General features: G+C 37.0%; 1 protein-coding gene across 19 annotated transcripts in view; it reads right to left on the bottom strand.

Moving 5' to 3' along the window:
• The window catches only part of VPS54 (VPS54 subunit of GARP complex), a 122,580-nt gene that overhangs the window by 60,917 nt on the left and 48,898 nt on the right, over positions 1-12,765 (bottom strand). For all 19 annotated transcript variants that reach the window (XR_004971819.1, XR_004971818.1, XR_004971817.1 and 16 more), the window contains 2 exons: positions 10,514-10,899; positions 417-543 (listed from right to left, as the gene is read on the bottom strand). Coding sequence is in view for 14 of the 19 variants with exons in the window: in XM_036334380.1 (XP_036190273.1) it covers positions 417-543; positions 10,514-10,899 (513 nt within the window). In the remaining 5 variants the exon portion in view is untranslated. The remainder of the gene's footprint in view (positions 1-416; positions 544-10,513; positions 10,900-12,765) is intronic.

Raw genomic sequence — 12,765 nt, 5'->3', positions numbered from 1 at the left:
GCATGTGCATAAAACATGTTCATAATAGGTGCTCAGTGAATGTGAATGACTGATGAGTTATATAAGAATAATCACTTTTTAAAGAGATATACTCCAGTACATGCATATACATGGATATACGTTAATTTGTCCATATCTACATTTTGAATTTGGTTTGTAATCTATATAGAGACCTCATTTTAACTCCAATTTCTAATTAAGCTATAAAATTATTTTATTCTCTAATTTCACAGGATAATAAACAATTATGATACTTGCTAAAATCACATATGAAGTACTTTATAGGTCTAATAAAACTTGAAATTTAATGTAATTTTGTTCCCTATAATCTGAGAAGAATGTGTTCTAAACTAAGGGTTTTAGGAATTAGCACCAAGCAATGACATAAATTTCATTCCAGTGCTTAAAAACCATACCTCTTCTAAAATTTGACAGTCATCTTCCAGTGGTCTATTTAAGTCACTGTGACAATAAGTAGAAAATTCTGCAATCATCATTTTATCTATCAGTTTTTCTAATTCACAAAGCTGTGATCCCAAATGCCTACAAAGGAAGAAGAAAATGTTACATATAAAAAATCCAAATTCACTCCATGATTAAGGGAACTATAGGCAAAACTTTTCTGACAGTACTTGTGCAATAATGTGATGCTTTAGTAAAATGGAGTCCTTTAACTTAACAAAAAAAACTGCAACAGTTTCACATCACCTCCCAAATTGTATTTTTCTCTTTAACTTCCAGTTAAATGTTATAGGAAACCTGGTTCTAGAAATTTTTTCTGCCAAGGGCCATTTGGATATTTATAATACCGTTCTTGGGCCATACAAAAGTATCAACTTAAAAATTAGCCTGCTATATTTGGTCAAACATTTAATTAACTCACTTCTAATGCTTTGCAGGGCCATTCCAAATGATTTTGCGGGTTTTATATGGCCCATGGGCTGGACATTCTCCACCCCTGATTAAACATCAATGCCAGTAGCTCCCAAGCCATTCATTTATTCAACAAATACAAGCACCTACTATGTGCCAGGTCCTGCTCTGGGTACATATAAATATCTGAAGGACTATCAGGACAGATTGACTCAATTCAATCTCTGTCATCATCAGTTTGAGTTACTGTGCAATATCCCTCAGGTCCAAAGAGAATTATTTCAACTGACTTTAAAACAGTAATTTATCCATTCATCCACAAAGAATATATCTTAAGGAAAAGAAATCCTACATTACAAAAGTAATCATATTGTTAGTTCTGAGAGCATTCTATTTATATTGTAGGATAAAACAAATGAGTAATTATGTTGACATCATTAGGAACTACAGTTTTCAGCCTGTTCAAAAGGATATGAGTAAGACTGAAGTAAAAACTCTACAGTCCTGAAACTAATTGAAACTATCATTAGAAACTCATATTTTTTTATAAAGGGAAAATTATTCTCTAGCGCTTTCCACTACAAATTATCTCTGGTACCTAGGCTGTAATTTTAAAATACCATTTCCTACTAAGAGAAACTAGAGCTCTTTAGAAAAATGGCAGATTACAAGTCTGGGGCAGAAAATATGTAGGAGTATCTTGTCATAACACAAAGTAAGAAAACAATCAATGACTACTCATGGAATCATGTCTCAATAATGAATTGGAGGAGGTTCCTACAAAAGATAGGACAATTTGAACATTGATAAAAACAAAAACAGCAACAAACTTAAACACTTCAAATATATATAAATTCCATGTGTTTATAAAAATATTTTTAAAAACTCATCAGTCACCTTTGGAAGATGCTGGATTTTCAAATCACTATTTTTTAAAAGTTCTAAATAAGGGAAAAGAATCTAGAATTTATTCTGCCTACACTTATAAGAAATGTCCTTCAGAGTTATCAAATAGTTGTTACGTAGAAACACTGATTTAAGGAAATATTCCAGTTAGTAAATTAATAAAGAAGTATAGAATTAGAATATCATAATTTGGAACCCATAATAGATTAGTCTACCAGGGGTGGGCAAACTTTTTGACTCGAGGGCCACAATGGGTTCTTAAACTGGACCGGAGGGCCGGAACAAAAGCATGGATCGAGTGTTTGTGTGAACTAATATAAATTCAAAGTAAACATCATTACATAAAAGGGTTACGGTCTTTTTTTTTTAGTTTTATTCATTTCAAACGGGCCGTAGTTTGCCCACGGCTGGCTAGGCAATGAACATCAATGGCTGCTAGTATCACAAAAAGAGAGACAACCAGATATATGCATCTTGACTGAAATATACACCACTACCTATTAGATACTCTTGACAAAAAGTAAAACTTAAATCTGGTCAAGACTTTAAATCTAACTACCAGTTTATAAAAATTATAGGCAAAAGAAAAACACGCTAAACATGAGGGTGTAGTTGGCAAAACCCAGACTCTCAGAAGGCTCTAAAAGACAACTCAATTTCTTCAATAAATATTTTGAAAGGAAGAATACAAGAAGAATAGGGAACTATAAATCAAGACACTTGAAATATATTAACCAACTGCAATGCATAGATGATATCTGGATATTTTTTTCAAGAAAAACTATAAAAATGAATTTTGAGATAAACAGGAAAATCTGAACATTCACTAGATATTTGAAAGTATAAATGATATTAGAGTTATGTTTTTTAAAATCTTTTTCTTTCAAAGATATATCATGAAATATTTATGGAAGAAAGGAAATGATGTTTTGAATTTGTTTCCAATACAGGAGTAGGTGGAGGGACATAGAGGAAAAAAAATTGGCTATGAGTTTGTAACTCACGTGCAATACACAATTTACCTAGCTTCATACAACTCTCTCATATAATTTCTTCTACTTTTTAATATGTCTGAGTTTTCAGTAAGTTTTAAAATGTACTAACAGAGCAGGATATAAATCTACCCATAACTTTACTATTTCTTGGTTCTTAAATTTTATGAAAATCAGATTTCTTTTTAAGGCACACTAGAGGTTACACTCAGGTATGTGTTACATTCAGGTATGAATGGTCTTCAACAAATTCCAACAAAGAATTATGGTGATAAGTCAATATGATTATATCTACTGATATTTGGGCATCAAAATAAAACTCTAATTTCAGCATAATAACTTATAAGTGAGGGTCTATTTGACCTCACATATTGTCTTAATTAAGTAGCTTCATTTTTATGCATTCTTTAAGTACTTTCAAAGTCTGATAACTATAATTTTAAAAAGGCAGATATGAATTTTAATGTTAACATCAATAGTACATAATCACAGGTACATGATATATACACAAAGATTTGTCTAAACAAATCCTTAAAACTTTCAGGATTAAGATGTTCTACAAGATTCACCTATTCATCCTTGCTCTAATTGTTTTTTATATTCTTGACTGCTTTGAGAATAGATATCATAATAATGGTTTGCATATTGTTAACCTTATAAAAATATTTAAGATAAATCTATTAACAATTCATTTTAAAAGTATGTATACTTTCTGTATATAAGCTTGGCCTCTACAGATTCTGCCCCTACCTTCTTTTCTGGGTGTTTGTTGTTTGCATTTATTGGTTTATCTGTTTGTTTTGTGGTGTTTTCTCAACATATATATTTTTTTTTCTTTTTTCTTCCTTTTTCTTTTCCCTCCTCAATATAATTTGTGCTCTCTTTACTCTCCCCTAATTCTCTTTTCTCTGATGGTCACTTATATTGGTGTTATCGATGTCATGAGCACATTCGTGTTTTGTTTGCTTTGTGTCATGTCTTGTTGAGTTGCATTTTGTCCTCTTTGGTCAATGTGGTAGAGAGCGAGCCACATAACCAGACACCTGGAGAGGAGACACCATCCACAAACGGGTCAATAACACTCTACCAGGGGTGGGCAAACTTTTTGACTCGAGGGCCACAATGGGTTCTTAAACTGGACCAGAGGGCCGGAACAAAAGCATGGATGGAGTGTTTGTGTGAACTAATATAAATTCAAAGTAAACATCATTACATAAAAGGGTACGGTCTTTTTTTTTTTTTTAGTTTTATTTATTTCAAACGGGCTGGGTCCGGCCCGCGGGCCGTAGTTTGCCCACGGCTGCTCTAGAGGCAGGAAGATGGCAGCCGGGAGGACGGCAGTAAGGGAGAAAGCGTGAGTGAGGGAGCGAAAGGGGACTGTGTGGAAGTATGGTGTGTGTGTGTGTGTGTGTGTGTGTCTACATGAGTGAGGGACAGTTAGATCCTGCAGGACCTTCAAGGGCTGGTGGACCGGGCCCACCTAGCCAGGCAGCCTCTGCTACCATTGCAAAGAGTCCCAGGGCAGCCAGCTCTACCACAGAGGCCATGCCATCTTGAAAGGGAGAGCTGCTGTGACTGGGAACCCACCACTGCTGCAAGCAGCCACATGAGCAGTGCGCATCCGAATAGCCGCCGCCAACTGAGGAGCAGCCATTGCCCGAGTAGCCACTGCTGCCTGAGGAGCAGCCACCATCTGAGTAGCCACTGCTGCCCGAGGAGCAGCCCTCGCATTACTCAACACCTAGATCCTTCAGTGAGAGCAAAAATGGGGAGACAAAAAAAAAACCCTAAAGGAAAGAAAAGGGAAAATCACCAGAAAAGCTAAGTGAAACGAAGGCATGCGATGTGTTAGGAAAAGAATTCAGAATAAGGGTCATATAGTTCATAAACTGGGATGGATGAAAAAAATCAACAACTTATGTAAGAATCAAGAGGAAATAGAGTGATATAGTTACAATAAAAAACACTATGGAAAGTTTCAACAGTAGACTAAGAAAAGCAGAGGACCGAATTAGCGAATTAGAAGACAGGGCAGCAAAAGACACCCAAACTGAACTGCAATTGGAGAAAAAAAATTGAAAGACAGAAGGACAGCCTAAGGAAGCTTTGGGACAACATGAAACAAAACAACATCCATATAACAGGGTGCCAGAACGACAAGAAGAGGAACAAGGGTTAGAAAACCAATTTGAAGAAATAATGTCAGAAAACTTCCCTAATTTGGGGAAGAAAAAAGTCACACAAGCACAGAGTCCCAAACAATATGAACCCAAAAAGACCCAAACCAAGACATGTTGTAATTATGATAGCAAATGTTCAGGACAAAGAGAGAATCTTAAAGGCTGCAAGAGAGAGACAGAAAGTTACGTAAAAGGGATCTCCAGTTAGATTATCAAATGATTTCTCAACAGAAACACATCAGGGTAGAAAGAAATCGAAAGAAATTTACAAAGTGATGCAAAGCAAGGGACTGAATCCAAGAATACTCTATCCAGCAAGGCTATCAATCAAGATTGAAAGGGAAATCAGGAGCTTCACAGACAAAAAAAGGCTAAGGGAGTTTATCACTACCAAGCCAGCAATGCAAGAAATGCTAAAGGGACTGGTGTACAAAGAAGAAATAAAAAAGGAAGAAGAAACACAGGCACAAAAAATAAAAATGGCTACAAACAAGTACCTATCAATAATAACTTTAAACGTAAATGGACTAAATGCTCCAATCAAAAGACATCGAGTGGCTGAATGGATAAAAAAACGTGACCCATATATATGCTGTCTACAAGAGACCCACCTCAGTGCAAGGGACTCACACATACTGAAAGTGAAGGGATGGAAAAATATCTTTTAGACAAATAGAAATGAAAAAAAAGCTGGGGTAGCAATACTTATATCTAACAAAACAGAGCTCAAAGTGAAGGCCAGAACAAGAAATAAGGAAGGCCACTTCATAATACTAAAGGGATCGATACAACAAGACGATATAACCCTGGTAAACATATATGCACCCAATGCAGGAGCACCCAAATACATTTAAAAAACTCCTGGAAGATATCAAGGGAGAGATTGACAACAATACAATCATAGTAGGGGACTTTAATACCCCACTGACATCACTGGATAAATCCTTTAGACCAGTGGTTCTCAACCTTCCTAATGCCGCAACCCTTTAATACAGTTCCTCATGTTGGGGTGACCCCAATTTCATTGTTACAAATTGAACATAATTAAAGCATAGTGATTAATTACAAAAACAATATGTAATTATATATGTGTTTTCCAATGGTCTTAGGCGACCCCTGTGAAAGGGTCATTCGACCCCCAAAGGGGTCGCGACCCACAGGTTGAGAACCGCTGCTCTAGACAAAAGTCAGCAAAGAAACAGCAATCCTAAATGATTCACTAAATCAGATGGACTTAAATGACATCTTTAGAACATTTCACCCCAAAGCCACGGAATATACGTTTTTCTCAAGTGCACATGGGACATTTTCAAAGGTAGACCTCCTATTGGGTCACAGGCAAAGTCTCTCTAAATTCAGGAAGACTGAAATCATATCAAGCATCTTCTCAGACCACAATGGCATAATATTAGAAATAAACTACAATTAAAACAATAAAAAAATTCAAACACTTGGAAGCTGAATAACATGTTATTAAACAATGACTGGATTACCAAAGAGATCAAAGAAGAAATTAAAAACATCCTGGAAACAAATGACAATGAAAACACAACAATCCAAAAATCTATGGGACACAGCGAAAACAGTCCAAAGAGGGAAGTTTATAGCTCTCCAGGCCTACCTCAAAAAAAAAAAAAAAAAAAAAATAGTAATAAATTATCTAACTCTACAACTTAAAGAATTAGAAGGAGAGCAATAAGAAAAGCACAGAGTAAGCAGAAAGAAGGAGACAATAAAGATCAGAGCACAAATACTAAATGACATAGAGACAAAAAAAACAACACAAAAGATCAATAAAATCTAGAGCTGGTTCTTTGAAAGGATAAACAAGATTAATGAACCTCTGGCCAGGCTCACCAAGAAGCATAGAGAGAGGACCCAAATAAACAAAATCAGAAATGAAAGCGGCGAAATAACAACAGACCCCATAGAAATACAAAGGATTATAAAAAAAATACTATGAACAACTCTATTCCAACAAACTAGACAACCTAAAATAAATGGACATATTCCTAGAAAAATACTAGGTTCCAAAACTCAATCAGGAAGAATAAAAAAAATCTGAATAGGCCGATAGCTACCAATGAAATTGAAGCAGTAATCAAAAATCTTCCAGCAAACAAAAGCCCGGGGCAAGATAGCTTCACAGGGGAGTTTTACCAAACATTCAAAGAACTAAAACCTATCCACCTCAGACTATTGCAAAAAATTCAAGAGGAAGGAACACTTCCAAGCTCATTCTATGAAGCCAGCATTACCCTAATCCCAAAACCAGATAAAGACAGCACAAAGAAAGAGAATTACAGGCCAATATCCCTCATGAACATAGATGCCAAAATCCTCAACAAAATTCTAGCAAATCAGATCCAGCATTACATAAGAAAGATCATACACCATGACCAAGTGGGATTTATCCCAGGGATGCAAGGATGGTACAATATCTGCAAATCAATAAATGTGATACCTCACATGAACAAATTAAAAGATAAAAATGACACAGTCGTATCAATTGATGCAGAAAAAGCATTTGACAAATTCCAACACCCTTTCTTGATAAAAACCCTCAGCAAAGTGGGAATAGAGGGATCATACCTCAACATAATAAAAGCCTTATATGACAAACCTACAGCCAACATCATACTCAATGGGCAAAAACTAAAACCATTTTACCTAAGAACAGGAACAAGACAGGGATGCCCACTTTCACCACTCCTGTTCGACATAGTACTGGAAGGTCTAGCCATACTGATTAGACAAGAAGAAGAAATAAAAGGTATCCAAATTGAAAAAGAAGAAGTAAAACTGTCATTATTCGCAGATGATATAATACTGTACATGAAAACCCTAAAGACTCCATCAAAAAACTATTAGACTTAATAAACGAATTCAGCAATGTAGCAGGACACAAAATTAACGCCAAGAAATCTATGGCATTTTTATACACCAATAGAGAAGTTACAGAAAGAAAGATTTTTAAAAATCCCATTTACCATTGTACCAAAAAAAAATTAAGATACCTAGGAATAAACTTAACTAAGGACGTAAAAGACCTGTACTCGGAAAACTACAGGACACTGATAAAAGAGATAGAAGAAGATATAAACTGATGGAAGAACATACCGTGTTCATGGATTGGTAGAAGCAACATCATTAAAATGTCCATACTACCCAAGGCAATCTATAGATTGCTTTCCACTACCCGTTAAAATACCAACAGCGTATTTCACAGACCTAGAACGAACTCTCCAAAAATTCATCTCGAATAAAAAAAAGACCCCGAATAGCCCCAGCAATCCTGAGAAAGAAGACAAAAGTAGAAGGGATCTCAATACTAGACATCAAGCTATATTACAAAGCCACTGTTCTCAAAACTGCCTATATCTTTGCACAAGAACAAACATATAGACCAATGGAATAGGATGGAGAACCCAGAAATCGACTCAAACCACTATGCTCAATTAATATTTGACAAAGGAGGCAAGAGCATACAATGGAGTCACGACAGTTTCTTCAATAAACGGTGTTGGGAAAATTGGACAGATACATGCAAAAAAATAAAACTATACCACCAACTTATACCATTCACAAAAATAAACTCAAAATGGATAAAGAACTTAAATGCAAGATGGGAAACCATAAAAATCTTAAGAGGAATCCACAGGCAGCAAAATCTCAGACATATGCCAAAGCAATATCTTCACCGATACAGCTCCTAGGGCAATGGAAACTAAGGAGAAAATAAACAAATGGGACTACATCAAAATAAAAAGTTTCTACACAGCAAAAGAAACCATCAACAAAACACTAAAAAAGCCCACTGCATGGGAGAACATATTTGCCAATGTTATCACTGATAAGGGTTTAATCTCCAACATTTATAGGGAACTCATACAACTTAACAAAAGGAAGATAAATAATCCAATCCAAAAAAATGGGCAACAGACCTAAATAGATACTTGTCAAAAGAGGACATACAGAAAGCCAAGAGATATATGAAAACATGCTCACAGTCACTAATCATCCAAGAGATGCAAATCAAAACGACAATAAGGTACCATCTCACACCTGTCAGAATGGCTATCATCAACAAATCAACAAATGACAAGTGCTGGTGAGGAAGTGGAGAAAAAGGAACCCTCGTGGGAATGCAGACTGGTGCAGCCACTATGGAGAACAGTATGGAGTTTTCTCAAAAAACTAAAAATGGAACTCCCATTTGACCCAGTGATCACACTTTTAGTAATATATCCCAAGAAACTAGAAACATCAATCAGAAAGGATATATGCACCCCTTATGTTCATAGCAGCACATTTTACCATAGCTAAGATTTGGAAACAGCCTAAGTGCCCATCAGCAGATGTGCGGATTAGAAAACTGTGGTACATTTACACAATGGAATACTATGCTGCTGTAAAAAAGAAGGAATTCTTACCATTTGCAACAGCATGGATGGACATGGAGAGCATTATGCTGCATGAAATAAGTCAGGGAAAGATAACTATCCCATGATCTCACTCACTTGTGGAATATAATGAATAACATAAACTGATGAACAGAAACAGGTCCAAAGACAGAAAAGCATCGATCAGACCGTCAAACCTCAGAGAGAAGGAGGGGAGGGTGAGGCGGGGGAGAGGGGGAGAGATCAACCAAAGTAGTTGTGTGCATGCATAGAAGCATAACCAATGGACACAGACACTAGGGGGGTGAGGGCACGAGTGGGGGAGGGCACGCAATGGGGAGATAAGGACAGATATGTAATACCTTAATTAAGAAAAGAAAAATGGGTGGAAAATGAATTTATAATTCAGTAATAAACTTACTTTGAAGCTACATTTTCCAGAATATATTAAGTATCTTTTAAGTTATAGAGCACATATCTTCCATAAAAATTCTCTGTAGTTACGCAGAGTGTAAGGTTTGGATGGGTTTCCCAGCAAATAGATACTTCCACAAGAACACTTAACCGAATTAAATTTTGTGGCTTGTAATGGGTCTATCAATAAATTAAACATTTTGCCATGATCTCACATAAAATAACTAAAATCCTAATCTTAAAGGTATTTTCAAAATAAAAACAGAAAAAACTGGGTCTTTTCCAACACCATGTGGAGTTTTTTGTAATGTGATAAACAATGAAAATCAGAAATAAAATTTAATAATTATTAAGTTAAAAATCTAGTCTAAAGCTTTTAAAAGGAACTTTAGATATATTGGTATTTCTTCTGTTACCTTGATAATATCTTGACAAAAAATATTTCAATATTTCTAAAACATTAGTTTCAAAGTTGTGATTGGCCTTTCATTTATTTCATCTACTAGAAAACGTAATTTTGCTTCTTCATCCAAATGTCCCTGTAAATATTGATCCTTATGAGTTCTGTTTGTTTAGCTAAGAATAAAATATCAGAATGATAACATTACTAAACAGATCAATCGGGAAGAAAAAATAACCATGTAACTTTAATCATACTCACATTTCTTCAGCTAACCTTACACACTAAAATTTATACTTTAAAATTTTTTAAGATTATTTCTAATGGTTTATTTAATTGACATACCGGAAGCTGTGAATGCCCTGAAGTTCCTGCTGTAAAACCTCTTGTGTTGTTGCTATTAAGTCCAATGCTCCAACAAATTCAGAAGCAGATAACAACACCTGTACTGTAGGTTGAGTCTGGTGTACAGTGGCCATTAACTTCAGTTTATTGTACACTTTAACACAATTATTTCTGCTAAGTGCCAGTCTTAAAATGTGTAGTGATCCTTCACACATTACTTTATCAATCTGTGCAATTTTATCTCGAAGCATTTTTACAGCCTGGGAAGTTTTCTTGAGGTAGTCCTGCAATTCGTGTTGAGAGGTCATTGCATGAAAAAATGCTTCTGAACGTAGAGAGATCTGGTGAGCAATGTTTACTTCCACAATATCCAGGTAATGGCTCAGCTTGAGAGGGAAGGAGAAAAAAATCATGGAGTATTATAAGTATACCTCCTTGACTGTCCAAATACTTCCTGAAAATGATACAAGATTTCTACATGTATTTTAATCCCCTTGGTGAACTGTTTGCTTATGGGATCCTTGGTATTAGACATAACAAAATGGAAGAGAGGTAAAGATATAGCCCAAAGATTAATAAAATGTAAGACAACAGTGTAGAAGGTGATTTACTGCCCTCCAAACACTAACCTCTTTCTAAAAAGTAAAAGTACATCACAGTCATCTCAGATTATAATCTAGCTTCAGAAGTTCTAAAATCTGAGAGAGCATGAGCTCCTTAAACCCCAGACATCGTCATCATTAACATACAAATCACTTACCTGACTAAAAGATGATTATAGTTAATATTTATTGACCTTCTCCTTTTATGTACCAGGCACTGGTATATTATACACATCATTTTCTAATTTTAACAATCTTGGAATAAAGGTATTATTATTCTTATTTTACAGATGAAAAAACTGAGGCTCAGAGGCATTACAATACTTGAAGTCACATGGTTAGTGTCAAAACTAAAATTTGAAACCAGGTCTGTCTGACTCAAAAGCTGAAGTTATTTATACAATATACCATGCTGCCTTGAAATGCTAAAGAATTCATAAAAGACCAATTGGTGGTCCAGTCACAAATTGTAAAAAGTACTAAAACTTATTTGGATTTTTTTTTCAAGGCTGCTTATTTCACATCTCAAAAATTATTAGCAACTTGTAATACTCAGTTCATTTCCAATGTATTTTCTTCTTAAAAGGTTGACAAATGCCTTAAATAATTAATTCATATATATTTTTATAACACTACCAAGATGAATTCCTAGATTAGCATAGAAATTGTTACTCTAAAAAATTTAGAAAAATTAAAAATGCTTTCTAATTTCAAATATGGACTTCTAAAACTTGCGTTGTCTTTTCTTCCTAAGTGCATATGCCTTTCCATTTGTCTCCCACTTGCTCACTTGATGGTTCTTAAACCTATAGCAAAAATTTAGGCATTATTTCTGAACATCTCAGGAGAATTCATAGCGTTAACGGGTTAATGAACTTTTAACACTTAGGACTCTTAAGACTGGAAGAGATTATTTGGTCACCTAGCCTGTATCCTTAATACCATGCAGGATCACAATATCTTCAGTAAGGCTTCTTCAATAATTTATTATAATACTAGAGGCCATGAATCTTTTCATGCAATAGGCCTTCCCTTCCCTTGGCTGCTGGCACCGGTTTTCCTCCCGCACCTGGGACCCAGGCTTTCGCTCTGGCTGGGCTCCGGCCGGAACCACCCCAGAGCCGTCAGGCTTCACTGCTCGGCAGGCCCCGGGGCCGTGAGGCCTCTATGCTCCGCCTGGCACCGGGGCCCTGTGGCCTCGCTGCTCCGCCTGGCACCGGGGCTGTGTCACCTCGCTGCTCCACCGATCCAGGGGCCGTGTGGCCTCGCTGCTCCACCGATCCAGGGGCCGTGTGGCCTCGCTGCTCCGACTGGCGCCGGGGCTGTGAGGCCTCGCAGCTCCGACTGGCGCCGGGGCCGTGTGGCCTCCACCGATCCCGGGGCCGTGAGGCCTCACTGCTCTGCGAATCCCGAGGCCATGAGTCTCCCTGTTCCGACTGGTGCTAGGGCCGTGTGGCCTTGCTGCTCCACCGATCCAGGGGCCATGAGGCCTCACCGCTCTGCCTGGCGCCGGGCCGTGTGGCCTCGCTGCTCCGACTGGTGCCAGGCCGTGTGGTCTCGCTGCTCCACCGATCCCGGGGCCGTGAGGCCTCGCTGTTCCGACTGGCACCGGGCCGTGAGGCCTCGCTGCTCCGACTGGCGCCGGGGCCG

The sequence above is a fragment of the Myotis myotis genome, unplaced genomic scaffold (genome assembly GCF_014108235.1).
Source record: "Myotis myotis isolate mMyoMyo1 unplaced genomic scaffold, mMyoMyo1.p scaffold_m19_p_14, whole genome shotgun sequence".
In the NCBI taxonomy this organism is placed as follows: Eukaryota; Metazoa; Chordata; class Mammalia; order Chiroptera; family Vespertilionidae; genus Myotis; species Myotis myotis.
The sequence above is the reverse complement of the archived record's forward strand: the minus strand, read 5'-3'. Positions and strand labels throughout refer to the sequence as shown.